This window comes from Balaenoptera physalus, assembly GCF_965194825.1.
Source record: "Balaenoptera physalus genome assembly, chromosome: 7".
NCBI classification, from domain to species: domain Eukaryota; kingdom Metazoa; phylum Chordata; class Mammalia; order Artiodactyla; family Balaenopteridae; genus Balaenoptera; species Balaenoptera physalus.
Genome location: NC_138886.1, coordinates 101,503,393 through 101,522,054, shown reverse-complemented (window position 1 = coordinate 101,522,054; position 18,662 = coordinate 101,503,393). Strand labels below are relative to the sequence as shown.

Here is an 18,662-nt window from a genome sequence, read left to right as displayed (position 1 = left end):
AGGAGAGATGAAAGAGGACATTCTGACCTTCTTTTGAATTTAGGAGGAAAACATTCATTCTCTCACCATTAAGTATGATGTTCACTGTCGGTTTTTTGTAGATATTCTTTACTGGGTTGAAGTAGAGCCCTTCTATTCCTTGATTTCTGAGAGCTTCTGACATGAATGTGTGTTGAAGTTCATCAAATGCTTTTTCTTCATTAATTGATGTGGCCATGTAGATTTTCTTCTTCAATCTATTAATATGGCAAATTACGCTGATGATTTTTGAATAGTAAACCAAGCTTGTGTTCCGAGAATAGACTCCATTTGATCAGAGTGTATTGTTATTTGCTTCCTTCTTCATGTGTTGATTTTATTGTGCAATTTTTTTCCCGTTTCCGTGTGTGAAAGCTTAGATTATTGATCTGAGACCTTCCCTCTTTTCTATTATAAGCATTTAGTGCCATTCGTTTCCCTCTTAATAGTGTTTTGTCTGGATCCTTCCACATTTTATGTGTTGTATTTTCATTTTCACTCAGTTCTATTTATGTTAAAATTTTTCCTTGAAATTCCTCTTTAACCATGGATTATTTAGAAGTGTGCATCTTAATTTCCAAATGTTTGGAGGCATTCTACTTCTTGTTCTCATTTTTATACAATTTAAAGCTTAGACTGTGGACACAGTGGAATAAAATGCGATTGTGTTTGTTTAGTTATTTTATAGAGGTTCTTCAAATATCACTGGAGTGAAGTTTTCAAGTATTAGTTTTACATAGTAGTTCTCAGTCTTTTGCACTTGTAACCATAAGAGAGTTCCCTAAAAATATGTAACCCTGGCTGCTGGAGCCATGTTTATCAGGGGCAGTTCACAGTCACAGGAATAGTGGGGAGTTTGTGGGTCCCCACTGCACACTTTGTTCTGGGCCAGCACACAGGGATCCAGTAGGGATCCAGGGTCCAGGAGAGGGACCCAAACTTTGGGCTCTGGTGTTTATATTGCAGAATCAGGGAAGCCCAGGTCCCGTGTGGGCAGGAACTAGGACCAGCACTGGGACACACAGGACCCAGGTCCAGTCCCTCTCCATGGAACGAGCACTCAGGCTGAGGGAGGCCCAGCCTCTCTCCTGCTGGTCAGGGCTGAGCCAAGCTGCGGTTGCAGCTGTATTGCTCAGTAGGCCCATGGCTGAGTCACCAGCTATGACAGCCTTAAGCCCTGGCTATGGGTAGTGTCCATGAAGTCTTGAGGAAGGCCGGCCTTCCTCCTGCAGGGAGGCAGTTTTGAACAAGTTAGCCCTGCCCTGTCACTACTTCAACAACCAAAATTTTCATTACTCCCTCTTGCTCCCCAACCCCACTCAGATAAAAGCATAGTTTCTCATGGGGTGGCCAACCTTTTATTTTTCAAACATTATCAACATCATTTCATACAAGAAAGGACATTCGAACCCCAATTAACTAAGAAGCACATATTGCAGAATAAGCTCATTTGCCCTAAAACAAGACCCTTAGCTATTTCCATGGACCATCCTTGATTTCTCCATTATGCTGCTGAGTAGTGCAAAGTTGGTGCTCAAGAACTCCTTGGATGATGGTGTGCTATCAACAGCTGCTGTGAAAGCAAGAAGCTGGCACCCTCAGTGGCTATATGGGCAGAGGAGTTGAGGAGACAGTAGGTGATGGCTCTGTGCTGTCAGTGAGGGCTGTCCTCTGCCCGCACCCCTTTTAATCCCTTTGTATCCCTACCACCTGAGGAATGAAGGCAGTGATGAGTTATTGGCAGAATTGCCCTGTCTGATAAGAGGGTCACCTGCAAGCCAGAGGGCCCAAATCCTCCCTGGAACACATCACTCCCTACCCACCACTTAACAATTCCCTTCAAACAAAGGTGCAAATTTGTAATAGCTGTACCGTTAAGATATGCCGTCTGTGATTCGGACAACTGTGACTCCTTGCCCTGTTCTTGGAGGAACATGACATTTTGTAGGGAGAACCCAGGCCAGGTGGCCAAAGTCTCTGTCAAGTCTGTTTCTTCAGCCAATACTTTGATTCAAGTTGAGGGTGGTGGAGATGAGTGGGCCTTCACCATGATAGCCTTTCCCTGGTATCACTGGCCAAGGTTCCCTTTGGTGAACACTACATACAAAAGCTTGCCCAGCACATGCCTCGCTCTCAGACGAGCCGTGGCCATGCTGCTCCTGGGATTAGGCACCTCCTTTGTACACCCTGTGGATGGTGCTCATTTCCTTGATTCTGTAAATGGGTCATTTGTTAAACTATTATTTCTTGAGGCCTGTAAACTATTATTTCTTGATGTCTGTGCAAGTTTCAATTCTGCAATTTCTATTTCATTCTTCTTACGGATTGAAAAACACTAGTGAAATTCCTCATCTTACAATCTATGCTCCTTAACATTAACCGTAGTCTTCTTAAAGTCCTTGGTCTTGCTCTCTCAAAGGCTCCCTGGGGCTTGATTCCAGTGGGCTGGTGAGGTGGACACCACTGAGCTTGACAACATGCCATACTCCACCCAAGCCTGGAGATCTCCGGTGTCTGGGGGAAAAGGCAGGGGCCGTGAGACAGGAGACAAGAATGGAGGTAAATTAAGGGGTGAAGCCCAGGGAAGAGTCCATATGTCAGTTACAGGTCAGCTATGTGCCCTGTGTCCGAGAAGACGCCCCTCAGTGTGGGATGACCAGCTGCTCTCAGAGAGAGCGAGGCTCCTGGGCCCGGCTTCTCATGTGATACTGGGGCAGATCCTATGCACAGAGGCTGTGGCCTGCAGGGGGCGTGTATCAGCACCTCTGCAGGGTTGAGGGGCCAAAGGGGGCCATGGGCAACCTCTCCCAGGAGAAGTCACCTGCCCTGGGGCTGGGGCATCAGTCCCTCAGACCCACACCATCTACCTTTCTACCTGGGTTCCAAGCCCAGCAAGGCACAATCCTGACTTCCCCAGTGTAGGATTTCCCCAGTGTGTGACAAGCCAGGCTGTGGCCACCTACCCCGAGGGTATAGTTCAGCGGGGCAAAGCCCGTCACTGCCCCCTGGTGAAGCAACTACAACAGAAAGGTGAGCTTTTGAGAGCAAGGGTCAGGAGTCAGGGAGGAGAGGCAGAAACCCAAGAACGGACCCATCGCCTGAGCCCACATCCTTGTCCACCTCTGTGGGGTCAGTCAGCCTCCAGTGTCTGCTCTGAGATCACAAGACCCCACAGTACTGGCCATCACAACCACCTGCCTCAGAACAACACAAGAGGACACAAGAGCAGGAGGTCCATATGATAAGTGTGGTCTGTTGAGGAGGTGCTCCCTGGGCCAAGTGACAAGACATGTCTTCTCAGGGCACAGCTGCCCCCAGACTCAGCATAAATGTCTGGGCTGTGAGCCCATTGATTCTGGGAAGGGCACCAGCACAAGGTGAACAGATGCTCCATCCTTTGCGTCAGGCAAGCCAGGAGCCAAGCACTGACAAGCAGCCTGTGTTACACCCTCATGTTTCACAGGGCAGGAGCCTCGGGGTGGGGGGGGGGGATGGGGCCTGCCCTGAGGTCACAGCAGAGAAGGTTTGCTGCTGGAGGGCCACACACAGGACAGCTGTATAGAATGTGATCAAAGGCTCTCTGGTGCTTCATGCCATTCAAAACCAGGGGCTCTTAAACAGCCCGAGGGTAAGATACCGCCAAATCCTTGCTGAAATTTCTGAGCCCATCCTCAGATCCCCAATTTTGCCCAGATTGCCAAAAGTTTCATGGATTTCTGGTCAAGGACCCGATTCATCTGGACTGCTCAGTGCACAGCAAGATTGCCAGGACGGGGCCTAGGGATCTTGCCCACACAACCGTCCCTGACATTTGCTCCTGGAGAACCACCTGCCCAGCTACCGACATCTCCTCCTTCCCTCTCATCAGGCTAAATGCAACTGGGAGAAAGGCAACACAAAAGGAGGCAAATGTGGAAACATAAACCCGAGAGTGCTGTCTCCCCCAGCCAAGACTAAGAGTCCATGAGTCTACCCACTGCACTCACCTGAAAGCCCCCACATATCACCAGGAGCACAGAGAGCACACAGGCCATCAGATACACCTGACCTCAATTTCCTCCTGAGAGAGCACTCAGGGGCCTCCCTGGGATTTGGAGGTGTCAACAATTCACTGCACTGTGGCTTATGCCACAGAGCAATTTTGAACAAGGATTAGAGTACCAGTAAACTTTAAGCACTGCTTTAAGTCCAATCACTTTATGTTTAAAGAGAGAGGAATTGGGACTTCCCTGGTGGCGCAGTGGTTGGGAATCCGCCTGCCAATGCAGGGGACATGGGTTTGATCCCTGGTCTGGGAAGATCCCACATGCCGCCGAGCAACTAAGCCCGTGCTCCACAATTACTGAGCCTGCGCTCTAGAGCCCACGAACTACGACTACTGAGCCCGTATGCCACGACTACTGACGCCCGCGCGCCTAGAGCCCGTGCTCCGCAACAAGAGAAGCCACCGCAATGAGAAGCCTGCTCACCGCGACTAGAGAAAGCCTGCACACAGCAACGAAGACCCAACGCAGCTAAAAACAAATAAATCAATTAATGAATTTGAAAAAAGAGAGAGAGGAATGGAATATTTTAAACAGAGACATATGAGCCTTTTAAAGGGCAAAAACATGTTGCTTACAGCTTTTCACATGGAAAAGAAAACAAAAAGTGACTGGGTTTGCCGTTTTCCTTGAATTTGTCTAGTACTAGCACTAGATAATATTGACGATCTTCACGCTTGATCACAAACAACATGATGCTGTAATATTCAAACTGTTGGTGAAACTTTTTTAATCTCATGATTTACTCTGGAACAATTGTGTTGACATAGGTACTGATGGTGCAAAAGCAAAGGTGGCAGAAGTGCTGGCACCTTAACCCAAATCAAGGCGTAGCACCAAACTGTACTAGTTGGGCTTGTATTCACTATCATACACTTGTATTAACAGTGCCAGTTCCAGTTAAGAATGTTCTGTCTTCAACAGTAAAAATGATTGATGTTAGTAAATCTTGACCATTGAAATTGAATATTTTATAGTGGATGTTGAAATTCAACATACAAACATCACACATCTGTATATCAAAGGGAGTGGGAAAAAGTTAGATCAGATACTGATAAAGAGAAAGTGGATGACATGGATGATAGATGTGAAAAATTAGCTAAAATGTAGCACAGAAAGGAAACGGTCAGAAATTATGAAAGAGAAATGTATGGACCTAGAGTCTGCTGGTGGCTTGATTTTGGACTTTGCAGCCTCCAGAACTGTGAGAAATATACGTCTTTTGTTTAAGCCACCCAGTCTGTCGTAGTTTGTTATAGCCCTTTGAGCTAAGACATATTTTAGTACCAAGAAGTAGCAAATACCTAAATATGTGGAAGTGGCCTTGGAATTGGATAGTAGGTAAAGGCTGAAAGAGATTTGAAGTGCATGCTAAAAAAGAGCTGAAATCACCATAAAGTCCTTTCAGCCTATACCTATTAAAAGTGATTCTGGTGATGGCTCAGAAAGCAAAGAGGCACACTGGAGAGAAAGTCTCCATCTTTGTAGAGAATACAGAAATAATCATGAACAGATAGAAATATGGACGTTAGAAGCTATTCTGGTGAGGTGTCCAACAGAAATGAGGAACACATTATTAGAAATTGGAGGAGAGGCAATTCTTATTATAAAGTGGCAAAGAACTTGACTGAACTGTATTCTAGCATTTTGGGGAAGGTAGACCTTGTAAGTGATGAAATTGAATATTCATCTGAGGAGATCGCTGAACAAAGTTTGGAAGAAGTAGCTTGGTTCCTCATCACTGCTCCTAGTAAAACACATCAGGAGAAAGATAAATTGAAGACCAAATTGTTAAGCAAAAAGAAATCAGAACTTAGAGATTCGGAAACTTCTTAGCCTATCCATATTTGAAAGTGAGAAAGCTTGTTCTGAAGAAACTCTAAGGGTGCAGCTGAGCAACCCTTTGAAGAAGAGATCATAGGTGTGATATTAATTTAATTAGTCATCTCAGCAGAGGCCAGGAGTAGAGAAGGGACACTTCCAGTTTGAACTAAAGGGGACAGAGAAAGCCAGGCAGAATGAGGAAGGCTGTCAGAATTCTTGGATTCTACAGAATGGGAGACTAGAGCAATTTGGCTGTGAATGTGTACTCCTCTTGACGAAAAGGGAAGAAGGACCCCAAAGGTGATTCCGAGGTCATCGGGTCTGTCAATCCCACCACAGGCCCAGGGGGCCTCAGTTTCAAAGTGTGAGATTGTCGCCCTCACAGAGAGTCATGGTGTAGGTGGAGGCCCTACAGAGAGCTGCAGTGTGGGTGGCACCCCACCAAGCTGAAGGAGTGGGGCTGCCCCACCGAGCTGTGGGGATGATGTTGCCACCGCAGCAGGCCTGGAGGGCAAAGCATCAAACTAAAGAGGGTTATTCTCGTACCTTAAGATCTAATGGGATTGGCCTTGCTAGGCTTTGGACTAGCTTGGAAACTGTCACCCCTTCCTTCTTTCCTGTTTCTTCCTTTTGGAGTTGGGATGTCTATCATATGCCAGTCCCAACATGGTATTTGGAAACACTTAACTTGTTTGGGTCACAGATTTACAGCTACAGAGGAATTTTGCCTCAGGATGAATAGTACCTCCAGTCTCACCCATATGTGATTTAGATGGTGTTCAGATCAGACTTTGGACTTTAAATTTTACAGTTGATGTTGGAATGAGTTAAGGCTTTTGAGGCTGTTGGGATAGAATGAATGTATTTTGCATACAATAAGGACACGAATTTTGGGTAGCAGGGGCAGAATGCTATGGACGTATATCCCCCCCACCAATTCTTATGTTGAAGCCCTACCCTTCAATGTATTTGGGGATAGGGCCTTTGGGAGGTAATTAGGGCATGGGAATGGAGCTTTCATAATGGGTTTAGTGCCCTTAAAAGAAAAGACACAAGAGAGATCCCTCTTTCTCTCTGCCACGTGAGGACGCAGTAAGAAGACAACCATCTGAAAAGTAGGAAGAGAGCTCTCGCCAGGAACTGAATATGGCACCTTGATCTTGGACTTCCAACCTTCAGAACTGTTAAGAAATTACCGTCTGTTTTTCAAGCCACCAGGTCTATGGCATTTTGTTATAGCCGTCCAAGCTGATGAAGACACAGAGAATCTATAAGATGGTCTAATATACATATATCCAGGGTTCTAGAAGTAGAGACAGGAGAGAATGAGTAGAAGTAACATATGAAAAAGATAATATTATGTTCTAGATGAGATGAAGAATGTGTATTATCAGTGAATGAAGCAAAATAGATCACATGGAGGATACATTTTTTTAACCTGAAACTAATCACAGGTCAAGAAACTGGAGAACACAAAAGACAACAGACAGTCTTCCAAAAAACAATTATCAAGGAAACTGATCACCCACCTTGAAAGAGTGTATTGATGGCATAATTTGAAAAAAACAGTAACAAAAACCATATTCGATGGAATAAATACTCAAAGTTCTGAAAGGAAAAACTTTTCCTCTGGAACTGATTACCCTGTCACATTATAATTTATAAAAGTTCACCAACGAGGGAACTGATAAATTATTTTTAATGTATGCATACAATGCAAAATTATAAATTAAAAAATTAAAGAACATCTAATATATCCATTTTTCTTAAAGTAAGAATGTTGAAAGAAGAAGCCAAAGGCAATATGATTTACATGACACCATATATAACCAAAAATATTGTTATTATACATAATTTTGATTATCTACAGCTCTGCCAAAAGCATAAACATTTTTATAAGATGGATATATACCAAGTTCTTGATGGTGGCTATCTTTCTCATTGTTGGTGAGAGGTGTAAAATGGGACAACCCTTACGGAAAACAATATGAAGTTTCCTCAAAAAATTAAAAATATAACTACCATGTGATCCAGCAGTCCCACTTCTGGGTATGTATCCAAAAGAATTCAAGGCAGGATCTCAAAGAGATATTTGCACACCCGCATTCGTCGTAGCATTATCCAAAATACCCAAGACGTGAAGAAACCCAAATGTCCATCAACAGATGAAGGGATAATGGGGTCTATAAACACAAGGAAATATTTCCTTCCTTGAAATAAAAGGAAACCATGTCTCATGCTACAACATGGATAAACCTCTAAGACATTATGCTAAGTGAAATAAGCCACTCATCAAAGGACATATCATAGCCACTCACATGAAGTAGCTACAGTAGTTAAAATCATAGAAACATACCAAGGTGATTGTCAAGATCTCAGGGAGGAGGAGGGAGAATTAGGGAGTCTCTGCTGTCCCAACCCCCGCCTGGGTCCTGGGGAAGGAATCAGAACTCAGAACCGGGAGAAGAGGCTTTGGCCAGCAGGGAAGGGGGGGGGGGTGAGGCCGAGGGCGGGTCCACAAAGGATCAGAGCATCTGAGTGCATTAGGAGGAAGGGGCTTCAGAGGTGGGCCAGCACAGGCCATGACGGGGGCTAAGCAGGCTGCGAGGGGGGGCAGTTCAGGGAAACAGCAGGGGTCTGCTCCCTGCCCCTCATTGTTTGCTCGTCTCACCCTTATGAGCGGGTCATTTCCCCTGCTCTGATGATTCAAAGTCTCTGCCGGCAACCGCAGGACGGTGACTGAGGCCTCCACACTCCTCAGCATGGATCCCAGCTCCCACCCAGATCTGGGGCCACAGACACCTCTCCCCCACCCCTGCTGCCCCTGTGAGCAAGCTGTTCTTGTGAAACACCGTCATAGTTTGTCAGGAGGAACTGTTTTCTATGGGAATACAAATCAGTGTTGATACCGATACACACACATGTCCAGCCATGGGTGGAAAGGGAAGGGACAGTAGTTCTGGGGTGTCTTTGCACAGCCCTAGGCCCCTAAGGCCAGTCCCCACAGCCACAGCCAGATGGGTCCTCCTCCCTCAGTTGAACGAGATGCTGCTGCACGGAAATCCCACAAGTTCCACAAAGGGGCCCAACTGTCGTTTCCCTTAGACACACCTGTAACAGGTGCCCCATGAATTTCCCTGCGCCCATTCCCCTCGTTGCTTCCTCACTGGGATTAAGAGGTAGCTGCCTCAACCAGTCTTCACATTGCAACAATCCCAGTGGGACTAGAGAACGCTCCCGCTATGACGAGGCAGACAGTCCTGTCCCCATGGCCAAGACTTTTCCTGTCTGGTCAGGCCACCCACACAGGAAACCCTGGAGGAGCGGAGGGTCACCCCAGCGCCATCGCCTGGCCACTTCAGGGAAGCAGAGAGCAGCTCCATAAAGACAAGGGCCGTCTCCAGGCTCCGTCCTAGAAACTGGTTAGTGTCCAGAGGGCTGAGAGGCACAAAAGCAGCCCTCCCTCCCCAGACGGTTCAGGGATGCAGAAGATGCTACAGATGCCCCAGAAGGCCCCTAGCCAAGCAGGCTTTAGAGAAGGGGATGATGAGGGGGTCCCTGGGGAAAGTGAGAGCTGTGCGTTCCCAGGGGCAGCCTGAGGAGTCCTTGTCTATGTGGAGGAAAGGTTTGGCCACCTGTAGATCCATAGCTCCTGTGACCTCCCTCACCCTTCCTACCTCTCAGAATCGCTCTCTGTGGAGCAGCTCCACAAGAAGAAGATGACAGTGGCCTGAGAGCATTTCCCACCAAAACTATCTTTATTCACAATTTTCATACATCACTCCGAAGGTCCTGCCCACACCCACCTCCCCCACCTCCCTAACCCCCCACAATCCCAGGATCAGCACTGGGGTGAGGAGGAGCCCCTAGGCTCCCCTGGGGGCCGCCCTGGGGGGCTCGCCCTGGAGGGCCGGCCCGGCTGTTCCCTACTGGCTGCAGTGCTTCCTCGTCTTCTTCCTCCTCTTCCCTGTGACAAACGGGTCACGCTTTCTCTTTCTCGGCTGTGAGGGGCGAGCCAGCCCCAGAGCCAAGGCTGGCCTCGCAGAGACCCCGTGGCCAGCCCCAGGGATGGGCAGCTTCTCAGCAGCGGCTGGGCGCCCACACAGAGCCCGCTTCCTCGACTTGGGAGGGGCTGGTGGAGCTGGGCTGGGGCCTCTTCTCTGAGGGGAGGGGGCCTGGGGAGCACTCTGGGCCCCCCAACCTCCAGGGGAGGCCAGGCCTGAGGCAGGGGCAGGTGTCTGGGACAGCCCGCAAGGCGGCAGGCTCTGCGGAGAGGCAAAGAGGAAGGCCAGGCTGGTAATCGCCTTCTCGTCCTCACTGGACGCGTCCCTGGGCCCTCGGGCCTCCGGAACAGGAGACGCCTCTCTGAGAACAGACGCATCCCTGGGTCCCAGTAGAGGGCCAGTGCGCCTTTGACCCTGGGGAGGGGAGGGCCGTCCGGCCCGGAATGAAGAGACCTCCTGACGTCCTCGAGAGGGAACAAAGACTTTAGGCCCGAACGGGCCAGTGTCTGTTCTGATGGGCCTATGAAGAGCCTCAACATCAATCTCTGGTGGGCAGGCTTCATCACTGACCCCTCGATGGCGGTCTTGGTCGTGCCTCTGGGCACCTTGGACAGCGTGGGACTCAGATGGACTAGAGCCCATTCCGGGTGCACTGTGGCTCGGGGCTGCCGGCCCACCTTCGTCCTCTTTCAAGACCAGGAGTTGTTTCTGCACCAGCTGGTAGGAGGGAAGAGGACAGTGACGGCTCCACGCGCACGTGTGAGAGGAGGAGCACTGGGCAGTGGGACAATGGCCCTGGGGGGGAGGAGGGGACGGGTGACCCCAGGACTAGACTCCAAATACAGACACGGTGGCATTCCTGCCATCCTCCTGCACCTTATTCCCAGCTGTGTGTCCTTCCCTCCGCTCCCGGCTCCCCATCCTCTCCTTCCTATCACCCTGCGCTGCACCCACCCCAGAGAGGGCCCTTCCCCATGCCAGGCCTCCGAGGCAGGGAAGGGATGGACAGAGCCATGTGGGCCTCCTGTTCTGGGGCCCTACCTCTCCCCTGTTCACTGGGGTCCCTCCGTGCCCTGGTCTTCCTGGGTGTCCCTTGTCTCCCCTGTTCTCCCTGCGATCCCTCCCTCTTCTGGCTCCCCTGGGCCACCTGGTTTCCCCTGTCCCCAGGATCCCCTGGGGTCCCCCCTCCCCTGGAGTCCCCTGGCTCTCTAAGTGTCCCTCTCCCTCCCCTGGCTCACTTCTTCAGGGGTGAGTCCTTCCTCCTGCTTCAGCTCCTCAGCAAGGGCCAAGACATCCAGCTGTGGGTCTGGGGAAAACAATTCTGCCAGGAATCGAGGGTGAATGACTGCCTCCACCTCGGACAGAAAGAAGAGGCTGTGAGCATCCTTGGCCAGGAGTGGCCTGTGACACAAGAAGACCAGGAGGGAAAGTGAAAAGCAGAGACCCCCCCCCCCCAACTCTCCTCCACAAGGCGGGGATGGTCAGCACACACACACACACACACACACACACACACACATGCACATACACAGTCACACACAAAAGAGCACATATACAGATGCACATACACAGACACACAAAGGCATACACACAAACACAAACATATACACACATACATCTGCGTAAACCTCCCCTAACACCGGGCTCAGGAACAAGGAGCTGAGCTTAAGTCCCATCGGCCTGAGCAGAACCCAGATCTTGGGTGCTGAGAGTTCCATGCCCTGGCATCTTGTAGACCCCAGGCTCCAGGCCCAGCCTACCTTGGTGACAGAGTCTTCCCGGGAACGCAGCTTGTCAATGTAGCTCAAGAGACACGGGTCCAAGTAGGTGTCGTCCTCTTCCTGCTTCAGCTCATTTCCGTCCTTTCCACATTCTGCATGTGACTTGCCTCTGGCTGAGTGGACGGGCCCCACCAGCGCCTCCATCCTGTCCACATACTCCCTCACAGTCTCAGGGGGAATCTCCTTGGGCGCCTTGGGCTCCGGGGTCCGCTGGGATCTGTGTGGCTTCGGGTGCGAGGGCTGGGCCCTGGGGCCGGACATCCTGGGAGCACAGGCTGAGGCAGAGCAGGAGGAAGGGAAGGAAGGTGAGGGACTCCCGGTCCACCTCCTGACCACCGAGCGCACGTTGGTGAGGGCATTGTTTGGGGGACGTTGATGTGGGAGTGGGAGGGGTCAGGACCATCTGAAGCCTCATGTACAGTTGGAGAGGGGAGGTTAGGGGGTCATCTAAGAGAGTCACAAGTAAGGAAGTGGGGAACCTCCAATTTTCTAGGGGTCTCCCATCAAGCCCACTTCTTAGGCAGACTTCGTGTGGGGTCCTTTGACAGGGAGGTGTGAGAGGAGTTACAAAATTGACCAAGTCCATACCCCGTAGTGACAAAGGGCAGCTGAGACCCCACCTCTCCACAGCCCGCCTCGGTGGCTGTTTTGGTTGAAAGACCAATGCCCCTGTCTTGAAAGAAAAGGATCCACATGGGGACGGTGGCCAACCCTAGGCCCCTGTTACCTGTGCCTTCAGCTCCAGTGGGAACCTGTGTGCCTGGCTGACGGTGCTCTTTCGGGGCTGGGGGCCCCCGAGGATCCAGCTTCGGTGGGGCTGGAGGAGGCAGGTCCTGCGCGCACTGCATGCACTGCAAATGCTGAATGTGCATCTCCTCCTCGGCCGCAAATTCCATGAACCTGGGGGGTGACGGAGGCACAGGCCACCCTGAGAAAAAGGCCTGGGTTCTGGAGCCCAACAAAGGCAGCCAAGAATGAGGCACTGGGACAGGATGTGCCTTGGGGCCGTCAAGGCCCTGTGAGGTGCTGTCCACAGCAGAGAGCTGCTCCTGGAAGTGACAACAAGATCTGGGACCCTTCCTGCCTCACCAGCACTGGAGGGCATTCAACAGCATAGACCCAGGTCGCTGAATTGAACCAGGTCAACGGGACACATGGCTGACCCAGGGGGCACCCTCCTCATGCCCCCGTCCCCATCCAGAACCACATGAAGGGCTGACAGCCAGAGGCTGGAACAGGCATGTGTTCCCCACAGGGGTCCTTGCCCGAATCCAGGACCCTGGGCTAGGACTGAGAGTCTTGCAACATAGACCTGGAGACAGGGCCCAGGAGAGGCTGGACGATGTGGATGCTGAGCTTAGAGGAGAGGCCTTCCCTTCCTCTGAGAGGCGCTCGTTTGTTTGCTTTTGTTTCTTAAACCAAGGGGATTACCATGGAGCAAACACTGGAAGGGCCGGAGACCCTTGGGCCGACGACAGCTGGCTTCCCCAGCCTCTTCAGGGATGCCAGGGTACCCACTCAGGGCACTTTTCATGAGGAGAGGTGGTCCCAAATCTATGTTAATGGCCGCCAGCCACCCACCACTAAGGAAGCAGCAGGCTGGCGGGTGGAGCTCTTTCCCGGCCCTGTTCATATGGCCGGAGTTGGACCCCTACTGGACTCACAGCTTCACCCTGCCCCGTCCTGAGACCTTCATGTCAAGGCAAGGGTAGGTCAAAATCAGGGGAAGGCAGAGCTCCTGGTGGAGGAAGGACAGAAGTCTCAAACTCTCAAGGTGAGGGATGGGTTTCTGGGGGACAGTAGGGCCCCTGGGCTGCGGGGCCCCTGTGCTGGGTGACAGCCCTTCTCCTCTGTCCTCTCTGATGAGCACCCCCACGGCCAGACCCTGCCCTCACCCACTCGCCTCACCCTCCACGCAGCCCCTGGGCCCAGGACGCTGACTCACTTTTCCGCCCTGTCGTAGTAGATCATCCGGTCAAGGTTGCTCAAGCGCCGCCATTCCTGCACGGCCCTCCGCAGTCCCTCCTCCAGCGGCATGGTGGGCTTCAGGTGGGCCACGGATCGAAGCACTGAGCTGTAAGCCCTCGGGGTCAGTCTCCCGGCCCAGCCCAGCCCCCACCTGCCTGACCCCACCCGCCCATGTGGACCACACATCACTCAACCCAGAATGACTGAGCAACAGGAGGGTGAGAGGCGGGCGTCTGGGAGGGCAAAGACAAGCCTTCCCGGCCACTGCTGTCACCGCCTCACACTCACTCAAGGACGACCATCCACTCCCAGGCTAGAGCTGGGACATTGTGCCTTGGGGAGCTCTTTTCCTCCTCAAGGCTGCATTTTCATCATAAAAATCACCATCATCAATGAGGCATGGCATGTGCCAAGCAATCTACTCACACTTCATAGATTAGCCCATGGCGTCTTCGGCACAGTCCTCTGAGTGAAGTGTAATTGTCCCCTGTTTACCAGGGACCGGAGGTTTAGGATGGAAATGCGTGCCAGGCTCACAACTCTAGTGGGAGAGAGCCCACTCCCTTAGGAGAGCTCTACCATCACCCTGTTCCTAGTGGAATTCTCCACAACGAAGTGGAGGCATGCATAAAGCGCTCTCCTGGGCCCCGTGCTCCTCCCCCTCCTCTGAAGTGACCTCCCCTGGCCATGTACGCTCACTTCCTGTATGAAGGACACGGCACCACAGGAGAGTGCGGCATCCACTCCTTGGCTCCTCACCTTACACCACGACCCTCTCTGACTGCAAGTCTGCAGTCCATATTACCATGAGGATCATGGAAGAGCAAGCTGGTCAGACTCACAGGGTGGTGGGGCCAGTTGAGATAGGGCACATTTCAGTCCTGATGTCACGGACTGGCAGGCCCACCCATGTGACCGACAATGTGCCCTCTCATAGCATGGACATCGCCCTCACACCTTCCTTCCAGTATCCCTAGAAACCTAACGTGCGAGTCCATCCCCAGGTCCTCTTTATCTAAAAGCTCCCATAAGCTCAGGACCCCCTGAGCGTTCACTCACATGAGAAAGCAGGAAAAAGCTTCTTCATCAGGACTCAGGCGAAAGTGTCTCCGGGCCAGGGGCTTGAAGCGCTGCCAACGGCGGAAGTTACTGTACTCTCTCTGGGGGTTAGAGGAGCCATCCTGCGAGGCGTTGGGCTGGTTGGTGGCCAGGCGGCCCTCCCTGGAAGTGCCATGTGGCCATGGCCCAGAGTTCACTGGGCGAACGATAGGGGCCAGCTGGGCAGCTGGTGGTGGAGCTTGAGGAGGAAAGCCTGGGGTCCAGCCTCCCTTGCCAGCCTGACGTCCTCGAGAGGGAACAAAGTCTCTGAGCACTGTTCGGATGGGCCTATGAAGAGCCTCAACATCAATCTCTGGTGGGCAGGCTTCATCACTGACCCCTACATGGCGGTCTTGGTCGTGCCTCTGGGCATCTTGGCCGGCGTGGGACTCAGATGGACTTGAGCCCATTCCGGGTGCACTGTGGATCGGGGCTGCCGGCTCACCTTCGTCCTCTTTCAAGTCCAGGAGTTGCTTCCGCACCAGCTGGTAGGAGGGAGGAGGACAGTGACGGCTCCACGCGCACGTGTGAGAGGAGGAGCACTGGGCAGTGGGACAATGGCCCTGGGGGGGAGGAGGGGACGGGTGACCCCAGGACTAGACTCCAAATACAGACACGGTGGCATTCCTGCCATCCTCCTGCACCTTATTCCCAGCTGTGTGTCCTTCCCTCCGCTCCCGGCTCCCCATCCTCTCCTTCCTATCACCCTGCGCTGCACCCACCCCAGAGAGGGCCCTTCCCCATGCCAGGCCTCCGAGGCAGGGAAGGGATGGACAGAGCCATGTGGGCCTCCTGTTCTGGGGCCCGACCTCTCCCCTGCTCACTGGGGTCCCTCCGTGCCCTGGTCTTCCTGGGTGTCCCTTGTCTCCCCTGTTCTCCCTGCGATCCCTCCCTCCTCTGGCTCCCCTGGGCCACCTGGTTTCCCCTGTCCCCTGGATCACCTGGGGTCCCCTCTCCCGTGGAGTCCCCTGGCTCCCTAAGTGTCCCTCTCCCTCCCCTGGCTCACTTCTTCAGGGCTGAGTCCTTCCTCCTGCTTCAGCTCCTCAGCAAGGGCCAAGAGATCCAGCTGTGGGTCTGGGGAAAACAATTCTGCCAGGAATCGAGGGTGAATGACTGCCTCCACCTCGGACAGAAAGAAGAGGCTGTGAGCATCCTTGGCCAGGAGTGGCCTGTGACACAAGAAGACCAGGAGGGAAAGTGAAAAGCAGAGACCCACCCCCACTCTCCTCCACAAGGCGGGGATGGTCAGCACACACACACACACTCACACATGCACATACACAGTCACACACAAAAGAGCACTTATACAGATGCACATACACAGACACACAAAGGCATACACACAGACACAAACATATACACACATACATCTGCGTAAACCTCCCCTAACACCGGGCTCAGGAACAAGGAGCTGAGCTTAAGTCCCATCGGCCTGAGCAGAACCCAGATCTTGGGTGCTGAGAGTTCCATGCCCTGGCATCTTGTAGACCCCAGGCTCCAGGCCCAGCCTACCTTGGTGACAGAGTCTTCCCGGGAACGCAGCTCGTCAATGTAGCTCAAGAGACACGGGTCCAAGTAGGTGTCGTCCTCTTCCTGCTTCAGCTCATTTCCGTCCTTTCCACATTCTGCATGTGACTTGCCTCTGGCTGAGTGGACGGGCCCCACCAGCGCCTCCATCCTGTCCACATACTCCCTCACAGTCTCAGGGGGAATCTCCTTGGGCGCCTTGGGCTCCGGGGTCCGCTGGGATCTGTGTGGCTTCGGGTGCGAGGGCTGGGCCCTGGGGCCGGACATCCTGGGAGCACAGGCTGAGGCAGAGCAGGAGGAAGGGAAGGAAGGTGAGGGACTCCCGGTCCACCTCCTGACTACCGAGCGCACGTTGGTGAGGGCATTGTTTGGGGGACGTTGATGTGGGAGTGGGAGGGGTCAGGACCATCTGAAGCCTCATGTACAGTTGGAGAGGGGAGGTTAGGGGGTCATCTAAGAGAGTCACAAGTAAGGAAGTGGGGAACCTCCAATTTTCTAGGGGTCTCCCATCAAGCCCACTTCTTAGGCAGACTTCGTGTGGGGTCCTTTGACAGGGAGGTGTGAGAGGAGTTACAAAATTGACCAAGTCCATACCCCGTAGTGACAAAGGGCAGCTGAGACCCCACCTCCCCACACCCCGCCTCGGTGGCTGTTTTGGTTGAAAGACCAATGCCCCTGTCTTGAAAGAAAAGGATCCACATGGGGACGGTGGCCAAACCTAGGCCCCTGTTACCTGTGCCTTCAGCTCCAGTGGGAACCTGTGTGCCTGGCTGACGGTGCTCTTTCGGGGCTGGGGGCCCCCGAGGATCCAGCTTCGGTGGGGCTGGAGGAGGCAGGTCCTGCGCGCACTGCATGCACTGCAAATGCTGAATGTGCATCTCCTCCTCGGCCGCAAATTCCATGAACCTGGGGGGTGACGGAGGCACAGGCCACCCTGAGAAAAAGGCCTGGGTTCTGGAGCCCAACAAAGGCAGCCAAGAATGAGGCACTGGGACAGGATGTGCCTTGGGGCCTTCAAGGCCCTGTGAGGTGCTGTCCACAGCAGAGAGCTGCTCCTGGAAGTGATAACAAGATCTGGGACCCTTTCTGCCTCACCAGCACTGGAAGGCATTCAACAGCATAGACCCAGGTCGCTGAATTGAACCAGGTCAACGGGACACATGGCTGACCCAGGGGGCACCCTCCTCATGCCCCCGTCCCCATCCAGAACCACATGAAGGGCTGACAGCCAGAGGCTGGAACAGGCATGTGTTCCCCACAGGGGTCCCTGACCGAATCCAGGACACTGAGCTAGGACTGAGAGTCCTGCAACATAGACCTGGAGACAGGGCCCAGGAGAGGCTGGACGATGTGGATGCTGAGCTTAGACGAGAGGCCTTCCCTTCCTCTGAGAGGCGCTCGTTTGTTTGCTTTTGTTTCTTAAACCAAGGGGATTACCATGGAGCAAACACTGGAAGGGCCGGAGACCCTTGGGCCGACGACAGCTGGCTTCCCCAGCCTCTTCAAGGATGCCAGGGTACTCACTCAGGGCACTTTTCATGAGGAGAGGTGGTCCCAAATCTATGTTAGTGGCCGCCAGCCACCCACCACTAAGGAAGCAGCAGGCTGGCGGGTGGAGCTCTTTCCCCGGCCCAGCCCATATGGCCGGAGTGGGACCCCTACTGGACTCACAGCTTCACCCTGCCCCGTCCTGAGACCTTCATGTCAAGGCAAGGGTAGGTCAAAATCAGGGGAGGGCAGAGCTCCTGGTGGAGGAAGGACAGAAGTCTCAAACTCTCAAGGTGAGGGAGGGGTTTCTGGAGGACAGTAGGGCCCCTGGGCTGCGGGGCCCCTGTGCTGGGTGACAGCCCTTCTCCTCTGTCCTCTCTGATGAGCACCCCCACGGCCAGACCCTGCCCTCACCCACTCGCCTCACCCTCCACGCAGCCCCTGGGCCCAGGACGCTGACTCACTTTTCCGCCCTGTCGTAGTAGATCATCCGGTCAAGGTTGCTCAAGCGCCGCCATTCCTGCATGGCCCTCCGCAGTCCCTCCTCCAGCAGCACGGTGGGATTCAGGCGGGCCACGGATCGAAGCACTGGGCTGTAAGCACTCGGGGTCAGTCTCCCGGCCCAGCCCAGCCCCCACCTGCCTGACCCCACCCGCCCATGTGGACCACACATCACTCAACCCAGAATGACTGAGCAACAGGAGGGTGAGAGGCGGGCGTCTGGGAGGGCAAAGACAAGCCTTCCCGGCCACTGCTGTCACCGCCTCACACTCACTCAAGGACGACCATCCACTCCCAGACTAGAGCTGGGACATTGTGCCTTGGGGAGCTCTTTTCCTCCTCAAGGCTGCATTTTCATCATAAAAATCACCATCATCAATGAGGCATGGCATGTGCCATGCAATCTGCTA

The 18,662-nt window shown here is 53.0% G+C and overlaps 1 protein-coding gene across 1 annotated transcript in view; it reads right to left on the bottom strand.

Annotated features, from left to right (window-relative positions):
* Positions 1-9,718: 9,718 nt before the first annotated feature.
* LOC309665229 (NUT family member 2G-like) overlaps positions 9,719-18,662 on the bottom strand; it is a gene marked incomplete at its 5' end in the record, with an annotated part of 29,333 nt that continues 20,389 nt past the window's right edge. Inside the window, 6 exons of the mRNA XM_082471420.1 lie at positions 9,719-10,606; positions 11,128-11,244; positions 11,650-11,919; positions 12,423-12,563; positions 13,642-13,744; positions 14,698-14,975. Of these exons, the coding sequence (XP_082327546.1) occupies positions 9,812-10,606; positions 11,128-11,244; positions 11,650-11,919; positions 12,423-12,563; positions 13,642-13,744; positions 14,698-14,975 (1,704 nt within the window). The 3' untranslated portion in view covers positions 9,719-9,811. The remainder of the gene's footprint in view (positions 10,607-11,127; positions 11,245-11,649; positions 11,920-12,422; positions 12,564-13,641; positions 13,745-14,697; positions 14,976-18,662) is intronic.